Source organism: Sitodiplosis mosellana, unplaced genomic scaffold (assembly GCF_009176505.1).
Source record: "Sitodiplosis mosellana isolate CC-2019 unplaced genomic scaffold, AAFC_SMos_1.0 Smas_scaffold_6181, whole genome shotgun sequence".
NCBI classification, from domain to species: Eukaryota; Metazoa; Arthropoda; class Insecta; order Diptera; family Cecidomyiidae; genus Sitodiplosis; species Sitodiplosis mosellana.
Window position 1 is genome coordinate 92,224 of NW_022601422.1, and position 18,306 is coordinate 110,529.

The 18,306-nt window shown below is 34.5% G+C and overlaps 2 protein-coding genes across 11 annotated transcripts; one reads left to right on the plus strand and one right to left on the minus strand.

The window, feature by feature from the left end:
* Nucleotides 1–712: 712 nt before the first annotated feature.
* LOC129576260 (serine/threonine-protein kinase unc-51) lies at nucleotides 713–15,296 on the minus strand. The gene is made up of 14 exons (XM_055460982.1): nucleotides 14,729–15,296; nucleotides 13,937–14,113; nucleotides 4,771–4,858; nucleotides 4,466–4,665; nucleotides 4,218–4,378; nucleotides 3,927–4,147; nucleotides 3,691–3,835; nucleotides 2,578–3,074; nucleotides 2,202–2,511; nucleotides 2,033–2,121; nucleotides 1,809–1,945; nucleotides 1,583–1,718; nucleotides 1,364–1,483; nucleotides 713–1,293 (listed from the first exon to the last, which is right to left on the minus strand). Exons 1-13 carry the CDS (start codon nucleotides 14,840–14,842, stop codon nucleotides 1,398–1,400), a joined length of 2,361 nt encoding a protein of 786 aa, XP_055316957.1. The 5' UTR covers nucleotides 14,843–15,296; the 3' UTR covers nucleotides 713–1,293; nucleotides 1,364–1,397.
* Nucleotides 5,817–13,798, plus strand: LOC129576261 (trophoblast glycoprotein). 10 transcript variants are annotated; one of them, XM_055460983.1, is made up of 9 exons: nucleotides 6,798–7,206; nucleotides 7,442–7,514; nucleotides 9,211–9,880; nucleotides 11,398–11,630; nucleotides 11,717–11,952; nucleotides 12,043–12,315; nucleotides 12,394–12,631; nucleotides 12,698–12,952; nucleotides 13,046–13,798. In XM_055460983.1, exons 3-9 carry the CDS (start codon nucleotides 9,828–9,830, stop codon nucleotides 13,201–13,203), a joined length of 1,446 nt encoding a protein of 481 aa, XP_055316958.1. In that variant the 5' UTR covers nucleotides 6,798–7,206; nucleotides 7,442–7,514; nucleotides 9,211–9,827; the 3' UTR covers nucleotides 13,204–13,798. The 10 variants fall into 10 exon arrangements, with proteins under 10 accessions (XP_055316964.1, XP_055316961.1, XP_055316958.1 ...); XM_055460985.1 differs by having other exon boundaries at nucleotides 6,800–7,206; nucleotides 7,442–7,491; XM_055460990.1 differs by lacking the exon at nucleotides 7,442–7,514 and having other exon boundaries at nucleotides 6,800–6,990; nucleotides 7,143–7,206.
* Nucleotides 15,297–18,306: the final 3,010 nt, after the last annotated feature.

Consider the following 18,306-nt stretch of genomic DNA (forward strand, 5'->3'; position numbering starts at 1 on the left):
GACAATGCTAGGCCACACATTGAGAAATCGGTCAAAAACTACTTGGAAAATAGCGGATGGGAAGTTTTGGCTCACGCCCCGTATAGCCCAGACCTGGCTCCTTCCGACTACCATTTGTTTCGATCGATGCAAAACCATATGGACGGAGAGCGGTTCTCTTCAGTTGAAGAAATCCAAAATTGGCTCGATGCATTTATAGCCTCAAAAGATGAGGAATTTTTTAAGGCAGGCATCCGTCAATTGCCCACATTGTGGCAGAAGGTCATCGCTTCCGATGGACAATATTTTGATTGAAATGTAATTTCATTTTGGTATTCAAATAAATGTTTGAAAATTTAAAAAAATCGACAAAACTAATTCCCAGACCCAATAAATTTATTTATTCTGGAATGCAATAAAGAATATGCTGCGCCAACAATAAAGAATTCCCTTAAAAAAAATTTCAATCCAAATCTATACACAAACTACACGAATACAATACCTGAATGCCAATTTGTGTACAATAGAACGTTGCTTACCTGCAATACAAACACTATAGATATATCTGCACATCGTTATAGAATAGACGTCAAAAATTTCTTCAACACTACCTTGTTTTATTAATTTCACAACAACTGGACAAATGTAACAATGAAATTCTAGAAAGGATACGCAAACACTTTGTTCACGTGAATCTAATTTAAATTATTCGTCAAAATAAAACAATTTTCACTTTAAATGGCATTTCGGTGTTGAGTTGATACTTTTATTATTTCATATATTCATTTACATTCTTTTTTTTGCAAAAAATTATAATAAAAAAATGATTCTTTGATACATTTCCTGATGCTTTGATTCTATGCAATATTATGTTAATTCACGTGTAAAATGCTAATTTTAGAGCCAAATCGAGTTGAGACAGGGAGACAATTACAATGAAGCGAAATAAAAACATTATGCTCTTTGTTTTGACAATAGCTGAGATAATTTTCTTGTTTTGGCTGCTGATGATGTTGAGATGCTGATGTATTTGCATACCATCAGAAAGATAATTGTAACAGTCGCACGAACGCATCCACGCTGTTAAGCATATACAGTATGAGTTTTTTTTAAATTTTGTTTTCACTAAATTTTACATTTTTTTTCTCTCTTTGTGTATGTATTACATAGATAAACCATTAATGTTAACGTGTACGCCGCATGGGTTGGCGAACAATTTTTAAATTGTATTTTTATTTCATTTCATATAAATATATGGTATGGGTATGAAGTATATCCGTTTTTAGTCTGTGATCGCTCACATTGCGTACTCTTCTGTAATTGACAAAAATGATTCACATGAAGTTTTCGCTCCTCATTTCGATGCTGAATGTCATTAAATTACCTCATTTGCTGAAATGAATCCTGAAACGTTTTTTTTACGTGAAAAAGTCATTGGTTTTAGTGTAAATGTTGTGCCCTTGTTTTTGTAGGACAAATAAACGCTTTTCGACTGCTTCTTTATCTGCAAACCGAAAGAAATGTTTAAGAATTAGACAAATAAATAAAGGCGACACTTTCATTTGGATTTTTAGTAGGGTTTAGAGAAATGTAAAAAACTCACATTTTCCTAAAATATTTTTATCTTGCGGATGGTCGGTCTGTTGAGCCAACGAATGGAATAAAATTTGCGCCGTTTGATATCGTGGAAAGCAAACTCCGGGCTTGCCAAATAATTCATCTAACGCAGCTGATTGACACTATAGCACAAATAATAATACCAGTTCAATGAATAAATCGAATGGGTTAAATTATTAAAGGAAAAATCACCACAATAAAACTGTTCTTACCATCTGAATCGCATATTCATACAAGATTTTATCGGCGGTAATATTATTAGCATTGGCTTTTTGCAGCAAACCAGAGCCATTCAATTTTTTCGATTCCATCAAGATCATTTTGTATTTTGAGTTCATTGATGTGATAACTAAGAATGAAAATGAATCCGTTTATTTTTTCTCTCATTGATTTTTTCCCATTATTACAAGTAGAAAAGAGATTATTCGCTACTCACCATTTTTCACATTATCGGAAGGCTTAAGATTACCGTCGGTTATTTGTTTTATGGCTAAATTTAACCCGGATGATAGCAATTGCAGGGCTCTGGAAGTGATGATTCACGATTTTAAATGCCAATCGATTGGATGAGTGTTAATTTGTGCATTTTGACGAGTTTAACTTACCTCACTAATAAAACTAAGCGTTCGGACCGTTTACAGTTTTCCGGTGCATGCGGAGCCATTGAATTAGCTTCGGCAGACATGAGTGCGGAGAGTGGAGCACATTTAGCGTCAGCCACTTCAACAATGCAATCACATAGTGCGATAACAAAGTTTAATTTAGCCAAAGTTTCATTATGAGTCCGATCCAAAAGAGTTTCAACTGGTAAATCCGGGGCATTGAACGTACACGGTACATTCCACATGCCTGTGGCACATTGAAAAGCGTGATCTGCTAAGGCCTCACTAGCTAAATGTCGTGATATTTCACCGGCTATTGAAAATTCAATGTGCAAGATTAGACAAAGGTACGTTTGCCGTTGCGAATGTGTCATTTTACCTTGTTGTAATAGTTGCGTGGACGAGGATTGTCTGATCGGAGGCGATTGTTGTGTCGTGGGACTGATTTGCCATAGATATGGGGCTACCGGTGGTGATTCAGACAATGATCCGCCAGACGCTGACCGACGACTGCCCAACGGTGGTGAACCGATCGCAAATTGAACGGCTGGCGGCGATATCGAGCTTATATTAATGGCAGACGGTGCTGTTGCTGCTGTACTGTTCACATTGTTGGGATCATTACTATTGCGTTGGTCGGACCGTTTCATACTGATCGGTTGCGAACGGGGGATTACATTCGAAGTGCTCTTTTGCGGTAAAGATGCTGGTTTGATTGCACGCCGTACACTCGATGGCAATGGCACCGGCTTCGGTTCAGAAATTTTCAAACTACTAGGCCTAGATTGTGTATCGGCTGTGGTCCATGTCGGCGAAGCTCTCTTAGCATTGTCCGGTGATTGTTGCACTGATGTTGGTGGCGCTCTTGTGTTTTGGCTATAGCCAAAAACAATTGTTAACGCAAATACATCCATTACCAAGCGTATGTAAACGGTCGAATTAAGGCCCGCATTTGTGTGTAGTTTCAGTCATTTTTAACGTCACAATGGAAGTAGAAAAAAACGGTAAAAACAAATCAATTAGAAGGATATAAAAACGATTATGAATCAATTGAAAATGTTGCACAACGGTTCTGATTTCTCAATTGGTTCAAAGATGAAAACGATCAAATCTGTTGTACATAGATAATTCTCAGTCAGTCAGTTAGTTTTCACACTCATTATTACCGTCACAAATGGATGTGATTCGAGTGTAGCGTACAGTTGGATGATACCCGAATTTCATCCGATTCGGACGGGATTGTATGTGAATTAATGGTCAAATGCACCACTGAAGTGGGCAAAAGCATCACTTAATTTAACGGTAGAAAGCATTACATAAATGTTACTTGGCTATGAAATTTTTTTTATATCAAATTACAACATTTTAGATATTTACTCCACTATCTCCGATTACTTTTTTCTTATTTTTAATCGCTAATAAATTATTGGTTCACTTTCCATCAGGTTTTCACTTTCAACTCAAAGTGACATATCCCACAAGAATTACTTACTTTCGTTCATAGTTTAGTATTGTTGGATCTGTCGGTAAATTGGTTGGAACTAGGACAAAGTCATCAGAGTTCGTATTATCTGGACTACTTGACTCGCTATGTGTGCTATTTTCGGCAATTGTTATATTGGAATCCTCAGTCGCAACTATATATTCATACATAGACAAAGGAAACACAATCCGAATGAGTAATTGCAGTTTCATTTTTTTTTCTCAAATTAAATCGCATATGTTTACCCAATGTTTTCATTTGTGTGGGGCTTGGAGTTTTGGGCGGTGTAAATGTGTCGCCGACCATGAATGCGGGTTGTTCGATTGGCGCTTGTGCAGACCGCGTTTGAACCTTATTCATAAACGGATGATTGAAATAATCCTCAAACGATATGCGATCGGCGGCATTTCTTTTTAAAAGTCCCATTAATAAATTACTAAGTTCTGGTGACGTTCCTAATGGGATCCTGATGATATAAAAATGAGTTGAGTAATCGATAATGAAAAAAACTGTTCATTTGTTCGATGTTTTCTTACTTTGGTGCAAGGTTTGGAGTTTTTTCGTAGAACATTTTAAGCTCTTGTGGAGTGTGTGCTTGAAATGGTGCCTTTCCGGTTAAACATTGGAAAATGATGGTACCGACGGACCATAAATCAGCTTTGTTATCATAATGCAGCGACATAATGACTTCGGGCGCCTATACGATTTAGGGAAATACATAAAGTAGGAAAAGGACATAAGAAATGGGTTTTGTTTTTATGTGAAGCATTAAAATACGCCATACCATATACATAGGAGATCCACAAAGTGTGGCTGCCATATTTCCATCCTGCAGGAATCGTGCGAAACCAAAGTCGGCAATTTTCAAAACAATCTTTGATGGTGCTGGCAACGTTTTGCCACAATTATGAGCTAACAGAATGTTTTGCGGTTTTAAGTCACGATGTATGATTCCTTTGTTGTAAAGAGCCTCCATCGCACCGGCTATAAAAAAAGCAATTACACAGAATATCAACCGTAAAAATTATGTCCTCTTTAAATTAGACCAACAGTTGATGTCGTTGTCAAAATATCAAAAGGGGAAGTTACCGAGTTGACGTAAAAACAGCCGAATCGTATCCTCGCTAAGAGTTCCCTTCGTTGTGAGGTAATCAGCCAAATCACCTCCATTGCAGTACTGAAATGATAAAAAAACACGATTATAGTTTTGGGCATTTGTGTTGAATCTTTAACTTCATACACATATCTTGAGCATTCATACATATCACGTTTGAAATAACGTGCTTGCGTGACCCAATCATACACACAGTAGATAAATACGCGATATATCATAGGGAAGGTGGGGAAATTCGAGACACACATCGAAAGATTTCAAAAGCATGCTAAAAAATTAACATTCTTCCCAATTTTAAAGTGGTACGACTTGGTAAATGTAAAAACCTAACTTTTGGACCTTGTCGCTTGTTGAAATTCAAATCGGTTGAAAAAATGTACCCTCTTGGCAGAAAACCCTTGATTTTGCGATTTTCAAAAATGGTGGGGAAATTCGGAAAATAATTCATAAATGGATAGAAAACTGAAACAATTTTGATGCAAATCGTTTAATGAGATCTAGGCAATGACAGAAGAATTAATTTTAATAAGGAAAAAGTTCAGAAATGGCGATCGTTATTGGTCGGATTTGTAATTGTTGCCTGTGAAATAGATGCCAATCATTTTGGTGCATTTCAAATGGACATGAATTGCAATGAGTAATTTGTCAAAATTTTGCATGAAATGTAATTTCTCCACGCGCTAAGGTTTACAACATAATCGTGCTTGGATGACTCAATGAAATATCATGTAAAATTCTTTTTGTGCGTCGAAATATTAATGGTGTAAATTATAAACATATTAATCTGAGTTGGTTCTTCAAAAAATGTTGTGAAATCAATGCAGACAGGCATTCTCAATATTAAATTTTCACGATGCTGTACAGAGCTATCAGTACGTGCAGGTGCACACGCGTCGGGTGCTAATGGAAATATGAGGTTTGACTTAAAGAAAACGATGACAGTTGTTCGCATGTCTCAAATTATTCATTTGCGGCAAAATTTGATGATGTTCAGATTTTCCCCACTCTCCCCCAATGTGTACAACTTTGAAATTGATATAAACAAGTCGCAAAACGGAGGAAGTCATGATATATGTATTATTAATGGTTGCGAAAGATAGACCGAGAGTAATTGAAAATTGAGTGTAAAATATCCGTTGATAGTAGATTTATGCTACTGCATTGTTATTCGAGCTCAGTGATACCGTGCAAACAAAGTAGATGAATGCAAAGTTAGTACAAGAATGGATTTAAATTAATTCCAAGGATAGATATTTACAAATTGAATACGTTAATGTTTCAAATCACCGTGATTATGATGTGGTGTGTGTTGTGATTTATTCAGTGTTTTTCTTTAACAAAAATGAATCACTCAAGTGAATCAAAGGATATATATTGCCTAATCATTAAATGAATCGGGTATTTTTGTTTTCTTTGGTTTTAACTTTGTGTCAAGTTTTTAAATATACTAAAACCAACAGCCATGTATAATTCATGTTCGCAATAATACAACGGACAGAAAAGCCTTGTCCATAGCATTCGTAAATATTTTGAATTGAAACGTCATGGAATCGATTCCACGTATGTTTTATACATATAAAACTTGATTTTTGTATTTTCCATGTCAATGACAAGACAGAAAATTATAGTATAAAATAGTTCACGAACGATTAATGTATATACGACCTCTGCTATGTATACTATACGAGCTTGTATACATACATAGCATTACCAGAACGACATTTCATAGTGTGTAAATGTAGTGTGTTCGATTGCAGTGTGTGTTCGTGAACATGCTCATACTGTTAAAACGATGAAACAGCAACAACAACAATAGTAGCGTTGAATAGAAGTGTACTGTCGCGGTCGTAGCTGACTCTCCAACACATATCTGGCACCCATACAACACACCATTCGAAACCATAAACAAAATGCACCAAAACACTCACACTCACTCACATTTTTCCACTGAATTTGACGCAGAAACGTCATTACTGATTTTCTGTCTCTTACATAAAATTTCGTGAACGACGCTTCGTTAGTGTGTTTTCTTCTTTTGAATTCACTCCATAGTAAAAATTTGTGTTTGGTCAGTGTTTGAAAGTGGAAGTGTGTATATTTGAAGAGAAAGAGAGAAGAAAAAAACTGCGATGATGAAGACCGTATTTCGTCAATAATGTTTTTTCATCGGATTGGATTTATTCATTTCGGTTGAGGTTATTTTGTGTAGAACCATAGACTTTTCTTTTGCAAAAAACCATGAAATATCCGAACAATGCAACGTAATTTCATACATTTTCGGATGAAAACGGCCAACCAACTCTAACCGATTCATTAGATTTTTAATTCGGCAAATATTCCGTTTTAGTGTAAAATAGTAATAGAGAATCATCAACGTAACTGCTACTGGTCGCATTTCGGTCAGGGCAAAGGTAACAGCAACATTAGCAAGTAAAAAAGTCGTTATGATTGATATGTTCGATTTGTTCAACCAAAGCGGGCAATTTCTTTATTTTTCTGTAAAATTTCAAGTGTAATTTACAATAAATGTGTGGCTTTCTGTAAGCGATTTGTTTTGACCAATGGTGAAATTCGAAATGAGGCAATAGTGTGTATGAGTACATTAACGCATGTATTTTATTGGGCTTTTGCTCTTTTTTTTCAAAGCGAAACATTCAAATTCAGCAAATCTTCGGTCGATGATTCAATGGTCAAAGGTGCATAAAATCAACAGTTCAAAGTGCGTAATAAGAATATCAAACGCAAAAAACAACAACAAAACCAATTAAATTCAAAACTGTTTTTTTCGTACCGATTCGTGTTGTTCCAAATTTATTAACGAGTTAAAACCTCTTTATATATCTAGGCTTTGGCGTATATTATTCATTGTTTGGTTGAAAATTGATAAGTTACAATGACCGCCTTTTTTAGCTATTTCTAAAGAAAAAAAGAGGCTTTGACCTCTCCTAATCACTAATCATTCGAAACGCCAGGCTCGTACATATTTTTCTGCTGCCGTACCAGTCATTTACAAGATGTCATACAAGAACTTATGAATTGTACGCTTTAGCAATTATAATTTGCATCGCGCCACTGCAAACGCATAATTGTTCTCGAGAATCAGTTGTATGCGTACGTATGTGTATGTCACATTGCATTTCACCTCTCTTTCAATCACATTCATAAGTCATTGATTATAATCGACGCTATGTGTTCAAAGTGTGTAGAGAAGCAGGTTCATTGCTCGATTAAACAAGCAGTAATATGTATGTTATCAAAATCCTCTCCAAAATCTGTATTCCAATATGAAGATTCAATTAGCCGTCATCGTCATTATCATCGCGGCAATTTAACCGATTCATTTCGCTTTTCGACTCTCTCAATCATAGCTAATTGCCTGTAAGCGCAGAACGTTTTGACCATTTAATATACAAAATAAATAAATGCGAAGTCTTGAATCAATGAATCTATGTGTGATTGCGGCTGTGGTTGACATTGCAAGTGAACGATATTATGTTTGTCGGCCTGTGTCTCGTCTCGTCGACATATACTATTTGAATGAGTGTAAACCGGCTTTTTGACATCGTTTGCGCATTATTCGGGGCCCGGTAAATTTTTATTTTTGCATACATTCAACTACATCATTCTTTGAATTTGATTACCGCAAAAAAAGTATATACGACAACATAGTTAGTACAACGATCAGATAGTTTGTTACTAACGGCTGACCATGCCTTAGAATGGGAATCACACAGACAAAAATAAACTACAGTAAAAACATGAGAAACGTACACTAAGTGAGTTTACAAGCACAAATCGATAATTGGGCACGCATGTTTGAACGAATGAAAAGGCAAACACTGCTCGAACTACGTGTTTGAATGAGTGTTCAACTAATGGGAAATGAACAGTAAAAATCCTAAACTGATTTTCCAATTCCATCTGTATGAAATGAGCAAATAAGTTGTGTCAGGCGTCAATCAATCGATTTTTATGAGAAAATTTTAGAGTTATCAGCTCCATTTATCAAGAGAAAGAGAATGGAAGAGAAACAGAGAGATAGCGTAAAAAATTGCCGCACGCAGTTAACGTTATGTCACTGTATATAGATACATAGTGTGAATTGTATTCATTTCGCCCAGCGAAAAGAGTGCAGAAGTACTACAGAGATTGTGGTGTGTTTTAAAGTAAACTTTGCCTCCAGATTGCGTACATATTCTCTATATCACTGAAACACACATACTAACGAAAAAGAGACAACTAACAAAAATTTCATTCAAATTTCAATTGAAAAGATAATCATCAAAATTTGTAAACGTAGAGACCTTTTTTTAAAATTCAATTTAGAGTCAATGTTTACAATGCTGACCAAATTAAAAACAAAACATTGTGTATATGATTTAGCGTTTGACACTTAGTAATAATGATAATTTCAGTTTTCAGATTGACAACAAAACGATAAGGTGGAAAATTGGATGCTCAGCCAGCTAAAATCACACAGTCAGTCAGTCAATTGGTGATTTATTGGTATATGAAAAATCAATGCGTGGATGCACAGCAAACGATAAAGACTGAAAAAAACATACAAAACGGAAGTGGGCTAGAAAAGTGGCGATTTCCAAATAGCCAGAGCAACGACATATAGTGAAATGAACAAAATAACACTACCAAACAATTTTCGCACCAATCAATGTGAACAACCGATGAATAATAGGCAAACAAAGAGTTACATACAAACCATAAAATAATATTAATTAAAACATTGCAGTCGATCGAATATTGTGAGTAATATTTATAATTCAAATTATATTTGGATGTGTCTAAAGTCCGGCTTGTGTATAAAGTTGAATTTGACGGAATAACAAACAAAAAAATAACAAAGTGGCCGATAAGTTCAAAAGCGAAATACGGAAAGCGCCCCAATTTAGTTAGATACTTATTCCGTGTGGTGCTGTTTGGGATTTTTGCATACTGTCATCGACATCAATTTGATTGAGTATTTCGTAAATTTGTGTTCCATTAATCTAATCATCACACACACACATACATCAACATGAATAGGCGTTGTATGTTGATCATCTTGCTACTATGTGTACTCAAAATAAGGTAAATATAAGCTACTAATAACTCGACAACTCGAGTGCTATTCTTTTTTCTTTTTTTGTTGTCACTCGTTTTCTTATGTGTATATTAAATTCACGATCATTGATTTTAAATCGTTATTGATAAGAAACAATATTTATTTATTAACATGAAACGCGATCACACTCATTTCACATCGAACAATTTGCCCACCTGTTCCCAAGCACGGATCAAAGGAAAACAAAAAATGGAGTTTGATTTCACTTGATAACGAGATGACGTTCGTCGTCGATACGACGTAATATATCGCAATTACTTTTGATTATAACAATAAACGATCTCATCGAAAATGCGGTTAGCCTTTGAATGAGGGCGAAATATACGAATTCGGACTTGAAAAAATAATCGAACTATGATTTCATTGTGAGCAGTGGTGTGCAGTTTTCCAAGCGGTTCATACAAAAAAGTTAATAATTGAGCCGAAATCTGTGTGCAAACATATCAATCAAGATTGAAAAAATAGAAAAAAAAAATGTTGTAGTTGAATCATAATGAATCATTCAGTGTGTTTTGTTTCACAAATAATATTATTACGTTGATTTTAATTGCATTTTGGTGCGACTTGATTTATGTTTCGGAAAATATTATGTTAATTACGGGCTTGGTCATTATTAGTGGACGATATGTACGGAATTTATGTTTTTTTTTTCTCTCTCTCTATCTGTCATTGAAGCAACAAAAAAATGTATGAAAGTAAATAGCGCACATTGGCTTTGATTTTTCTTGATTATGTCAATTAGTCCAATTTGTTGTGAACATTGCAATTTGCATATGGCCAGGGTTTAATTTTTCCCATCCGCTCGATAGAGCCTCCATCGATTGAATCGAAAGAGTTTTTCAAAAGAGACTCTTTCAAAAGAATCTTTGCAACAATTTTCAATATTCTGCTACAAATTACGGCTGTAAACTATATTCAAATGATTGGTTTTGATTTATATTTTAATACTATTAAGAAAAAAACTAAAAAAATTGATTTGTTTTAAATTTTATTAAAATAATTGATTTCGTTTCATCCATATTTTGACAATCGTCGTACAATGATTTGTGACATTTCAACATACACTGGAACTTCATGCCATACTTGACATTTATACGATTGTCAAAATGATCGTTTTAATGAAATCAATAATTTCAATAAAATTTAATACAAATAAATTTTTTTAGTTTTTTTTCTTCATAGTATTAAAATATAAATCAAAACCAATCATTTGAATATAGTTTACAGCCGTAATTTATAGCAGAATATTGAAAAATTTCGCAAAGATTCTTTTGAAAGAGTCTCTTTTGAAAAACTCTTTCGATTCAATCTATGGAGGCTCTATCGAGCGGATGGGAAAATTTAAACCTTGCATATGGCAGCGCACAATTATAGCATTTAGACAAGAATGCCGCTTAAATGTGATTTCAATTCAGAATATGTCTCGATTTTATTTAATTAATTCATTTGTGGTTCGATTTTATTATTTGTTGGTATTTCGTAGTCAAAGTGATGATTTGACAGGCGATGAATTGACGGACAATGATTACACCTATGATGATGAGAATGAAAGTAGTAAGGAAACTACGGTGCCAATTGTCACAGAGGTTACAGCATCAATACCGAACACGAGTGAGATATCGGCTGGTTCGATCACAACAATTGAATTGGCAACGCTAACACCAATAGAAGACATCACAACCCTCTCAACGATACCCATTGAAACAACCACACAAGGTACAACAAGAACTTTAGCCCTTTATTTTAATTTTCAATAGTTTTTTCTGCATTTATTTTAACTAAATTGTTCATTTCACTTTCAGAATTAGAAGAATCGAAATGCCCAAAGGGTTGTAAATGTTCGGAAGTTTTCAAATCTGTGGATTGTTCGCATCAAAAATTAGTGCAAATACCAAAAAATCTCCCACACAATACGGTTCAACTTAACTTAAGTCATAACTTATTGACGACGCTTAATGTCAGTGATCTGATCAAATATAGTGAACTACAACAATTAACTCTGAATGACAATCAAATTGAAACAATTGTCAATACTTATGTGAGTGTGCCTTTCACTTGCATATTTTGAATTTATTTACTTTATCACTCAATGTGAGCATTTAATAATCATTTTTGCTTTCTTTCGCAGGAATTTTCTCAGTTACCAAATCTAGAACATATCGATTTATCGTCAAATGTGCTGAAGCCATTGCATGGAACTGAATTTTCAAAGGCTCGAAAATTGACCACGTTATTTCTAACGGGCAATAAAAATGTGATCGCTTCAAATGTGCCAATTGTTCAATACAAATTGAAAACATTGAACTTGGCCAACTGCAGCATTACTCAATTGTCGGATAATATTTTCCAAAATCTATCCACTTTGGTTTCATTGTACTTGGAAAACAATCCACTTGACTCGGTAAGACATATGAGATTGTTTTCTTCTTGTTTGTTGTTGTTAAGTGAATATATAAGAATTGGATTTTATTCACTTCAGGCATTGAATGTAAAAGCATTCAAATATTTGGTTAATTTACGGGTAATGAATCTACCAACACTGTCGCGAGACGTTGTCCCCAATTTATGCAAAGAATTAGGATCAATTGATATAATACACTTGACTCAAGAGACGTATGATATCAGTTGTTTCCTACTAACATCTGGATCCACATTTGATGAGAGCATCATAGTCTATGGCCAACCAACACTTTCATCGTTCGATATTGACAGTAACGGTAGTTACACTCAAATCGGTTGAATAGTATTATCCATTGACTCATAACATGTGTGTATTCAAATAGATTTGTATAAGGATCGTACTACATTGAAGCCGCAACGAAAAAAGACAACCGCACAGAAGCCAGTGATAGCTACAATGACGAAGGAAACAAAAGAATCAGCTGTTGTTGAGCCAGCATCGTCGCAGAAAATCAGCACATTTTCGCAGGAAACTAAAACTGAGAAAGCCATAAATGGCACGGATTCGACGGAGAAAGACGATACGAAACAAGCCAAAGTAGATGTACCACAACATATCATCTACATGCTTCTAATTGGTAAGTCTCGTTTTTCCCAAAAGTTCAAAGTTTATGCTTGCAAACCCTAAACTGAATTTTGAGTTTAACGTTCTTTGATTTTTATTGCAACAGGGCTTATTGCAGTGACATTAGTTGCACTGTTGATCGGTGTGTTTTGTCGACTTGACTGTTGTGGCATTAAAACAAAATGCTGCCGACGACATCACAACCGGGCCGAAACCGAAGATCGAGTACAACCTCATGAGGAAATTCCATTGAACAAAGTTTAAGAAAATTATACAAATCATTTCGATTCCACATTCAACTCCATTTCTTTCTTTCTAAGCGATTTATTGTGTTACGCTTCAACATTCAAGACCTTTTAATGACATATTAATTAGTTAGAACGTAATAGGTCTCTAGGACAAAGTGATGGTTTTGTGTTTGTTTGTTTTTTCTCTCTCTCTCTTTTGAGCAAATACAAATGATAATTGTATTTGTAAGATTAAGTTAATTTATATAGGTATATATATATTTTGAGTAAACTTTCTATACAGCCTTAGCTTGAACCAAATTGTATGCATAAAACTAAGTGAACAATGAGCATTTTATGCTTGATTTAGTTGTAATGATTATTTTTCCTCAAAATTGTATTAAAAATACATTAAATGAGCACAAAAAAGCAACAAATTCGGGATTGAGATGGTCTCGATTGAGCACATTTGAAATAAAGAAATTATTTAAATTTAAAGAAAACACTCTCTCGGTGGGTAGCAACCATGATAAGTAAATTGAATGTGTATATTTTGATTATTATTTTTGTTTTTCACATCGAAAATGGTGGATGAGACGTTTAATAAACGTGATGCTATTCAATAATATCAATCATTGTGTTGTCTAATTGTATTTTTCTGTGTGTTTATAAATGGGATGAGCATTACGGCGTTGCCTTTGGTTCACTTTATATGAATGCCTATTACAAATAATCTGAACACTGAACTGAAATGCTATTTTAGTACTTACCTCCATGACAAGCGACACGGATGTCGGTGTCTCTTTGCAATCATACAGCTTGACAACGTTTTCATGTTGTAATGCGGTCAATTCTTTCAATATTTTTATTTCTTTTGTCAATAATGTCTGTGATTTTGCGATATTCTTCTTTGTGATACTCTTTATAGCGACAATTTTGTTGGGTGGCTGCAATAAAAAATAGCATACATTAGAGAAAAAAAAACAAGGAAATTTCATAATTAATTATTTTCTTTCATTCATGTGTTTTAATTTGTTGCGTCATTTTCAAGCTTAAATCTCAATCAATTTTGAACAGAGTTCAGTTGAAATTCATTCGTGGGCACTTTGGACCAGACCAGGCGGCCTGATTATTAGCGGCACGCGTGTGGCAACGGCATTGAATCATTGCATTAGCAGAAATTGAATTGATTTGGTGACACTCTTACAAAAGCACTCAATTTGTAAGGATAAACTGGTTTTAAAAACGAAAAAAAAATCAAATTATACGATCGAACTAATCGAGCAAAACGAGGGGAAAATGTAAGCACCTTTATAAATTTTCGTCGTTGATTTAATGAGTGTCAATGACATTGCGACGCAAACTCTTTCGCATTTTGCATATATATATATATATATACGGCAACTGTGACGATGGAATGTTTAGTTTCATTAAATGAATATGAAAAAAAATGTGATGAAAGCGTATAAAATGCGCTGTATTCGAAACCCTCACGGACAGACAGAGAGAGGGAGAAAATTGTTTGATATTGAAGTCATTCGAGTTGTTATTTTATTTTATACCTTTCGTTGACGGCCTTTGAAGACAACGGCAAAGGCTCCATGTCCAATTAAATCCCTTGTGTTGTATTCATATTCGCCCACATGCACAATGCTGCTATTTTGATGGGAATCCATGTTTTGTTAGCTGCAACTGGCCGCCCCGACACACGCATACAACACAGCCGAACGTAGCCGTTCTAAATTAAATCGTACTAAAACGTGTTCCGATCCCAAACGTCCAACAAAAATGATTGCTACTTTTTTTTGTGGTGGCTGTTGTTGGTTTTCTTTGTTTATCAAACGAAACTAATCACACACGACATAAGGAAACAAAATCGCACCGTCTCGTCACACAAAACAATACAAAACAGAAAAGAAACACTTTGACACTTTCTCAATTAGAAATGTGAATTGCACATTGATTTATACAAGCAAAATCATTGCTCAAGTTTGTTGATTTGACGATAATATTCGTTTGTGTATGCTATTACGAAAATTGACTCAGTTTTTTCCATTTGTTTTGAAGAGTGTGGCAATGAAAATATTTATATTATTTGCATTCATTTAGACACATTTAGCTACAACTTCACTAATAAATCAAAAGCAAAAAAAAAACACACAGCTTACACGAGTAACTAGACTTGAAATCGTTTTCGACGCATGTGTTTCTGTTTGAAATAGGAAATTTCATCTACACTTGTAATATAAGTGTGATTCTTTTTTAATTTTTTTTTGTTTCAATTTTTTCAGTCAATCGCCATCCGTAATCACCTTTCTACACAAACAAATTAATTTGCAAATTCCTTTGATGGCTCTAGCTCTCGATCAAATCTAAAACGATGAAACACACAAAGTTGCATTCAATTGGTTTTTTTTCGCTTTTCATCAATTTAAGCATAGCAAAAAAAAAAAACAGAAACAACTTTGCAACAGCAGTACAACGCACTCATGCACGGAGTGACATTTCAAGCACACAAGAAAAATAGAAACGTAATTTTCCCACAAATGCAACTTGACTTTTTATTTGTTGGCTTACACATTTTCTTTGTACCCCATTGCAAATGCCAAAACCAACAAAATGCATTCAATTTATGTAGACAATTTTAGAAGAGTATAATTTACATAAGTAAACCCTGATAAAAAAAAGAACCATTCACTGTTTAGATTGATACCAAAAAAATTCATATGTTTTCATTCAGCCAAGAGATGCTTTGACTTTGTATTTTTTTTTTCCTATTCCTTGTTCTCTTTCTCGTTTGCTCTTAAGAGTTTTCAGTAGTAGTCGATGAGCAATACGTGATTACTATTGTTTTGTCGTCATTTTAGAAATATACGTTCCGTGTTATTATTGTACATACACGAAGAATTTTTTTCCCAATATATTCCCATTGTACACTATGGCTAATGCACACGCACACAATCATATACACAGCTCTCAGCTAATATTCAACACCACTTTGCAAAAAATCTGCGTAATACTCGGCCTTATTGACGTCTGACAAAGTCTATTTTTGACAGTTGAATAGTGAGCATGCGTCAAAAGAACGAGAGAGAAACAAAAGATTCGCCAGTGGCGCCATTTTTGAAACATGGCATCTTTTGAAATTCATCGGTTTCTTTCTGTGTGTTTTTCTAAATTTCGAACAAACTTTTTACGAAACATTGTATTTCAATTTGAATTGTTTGATTCTTGCTTATTTTCTGGTATAGTAAGAAATTTTTTATTGTACTCATTATGCTTTAAACAAACACATCAACGAAATAACATTATTTGAACAGAGGGTGGAGACGAAACAATAAGTACCTGCTTGTTGATTTTTCTTCTGAAATTTGTCGTCTTTCAAACTGAATTGATTCGAATTGAATTCATTCATTTGGAAATATGAATCAAACATGTGTTTTGCGATGGCTGAGCATCTCAGCATTTCGTAAGCTACGGATATATCCGAGCATATCGACGACGCATACTGTATAATACAGTGGCGTGTGTTGCTACGTGCAGCCGCCAGAGCGGTGAAACCGAACTGTCAAACTACAACGGAGACCGCGTAGTCGGTTGTCATTCGTTGCGGAACGCGCTTAAAGTATGCATAAGTACATGAGTACATGTTTCAAGCATTCTGGTTTAAAAAATATTTCAATTATTTATAAAAATATACCTAGCGTATTAATATGAAAACCCATTTTTAAAAACATTATTCATATTTTAGAAACGTTTGAAAAAATACCGAAAAAGAATATGAACTTTCTTTTTTTTGCTCGAAAATTCTTTGCTAACATTTTTCTTGTTTTTGATTGACGAAGTGAGGTTAAGTATCTACTGACATGTTCAATGAGTAGAACAAATTTGTGCACTCGGTGGAACAAAGCCATTGTGTGTTTAAGGAGCCACTTTATTCCTTTGGCTCCCGAAACACATTTGAGCTCACTTTGTAGGAAGAGAACGTAAATAATGAGATGGATCATAAAATTGAATTAATTGATTTTAAAAATCATTTGAACATCAGCAAATCTAAAGAAAACTTAGATAAATTTGTCCATGTTGGAAATATTTTTCTGAATTTGATAATGTGGATGAGTCATCTAAATCATTCATTGCATTTAAATAGGAAAGAAAGAAACAAAATATTTTTACACACATATTTATTTTCCACTTGATTGTATCTTTTTTATTCACTCCATGAATAATATACGTTCACGAAAATACGTTGTCTTTTTCAAAAATAGTCGTTCAAATTTAACAAGTCGTAGGTTCAACGAAGGTGCACTTAAGACTGTATGGCGTGTATTTAATTTGTACTTTATTCTGACAGCCCCGTTGTAATTGATGATGACAGTTCGGTTTCACCGCTCTGGCAGCCGCAACGACTCGACCGGAATGTGTATGTTGTTGCTGCGTGCAGCCACATCAACTGAACACACTTCGGTCGAGTCGTTGCGGCTGCACGTAGCAACACACGCCACTGTATTATATAGTATGCGTCATCGATATGCTCAGATATATCCGTAGCTTACGAAATGCTGAGATGCTCAGCCATCGGAAAACACATGTTTGATATGAATTAATTGAGTATAATAACTTCAATTTTTTTGAATCCATTGCATTGACTACCTATGAAAACGGTATGATCGTAGTTGCTTTTACTGCTGGGTCAAGAGCTAATCTATATTTGTCCTGGTAGAATAAAAATCCACTGGGCCAATCTTTTAAACTGTATAGTAGAGTGTTTCCCTGAAATTGAAAAGAGAAAAATGGTATTTTTCAATTTAAAGAACATAAAATTCTGTTTCAAATTATGGCATTAACCCTTTGATGCACAATTTTTTGTTTTTGAATCATTTTGATATATGTTTTGTGCCACGATAAATAGAGAAAGACCTCATACTTAGATTTTTGAAAAATTGCGTATTTGTCGAGAAAATCGGAAAAGAGTTAAAAGTGTTAAATCACTATAAAAGCTTGAAAAAATTAAATTTCATAAAACAAATGATGCAGAAAGTTAAATTGATGTGTTTTGGTCCTACGAGTCCTAATTTGACAATTGAAAAGAATGAACAGACCCACAAGATAAGAGGAGGAAAAATGTGGAATTCTGCTA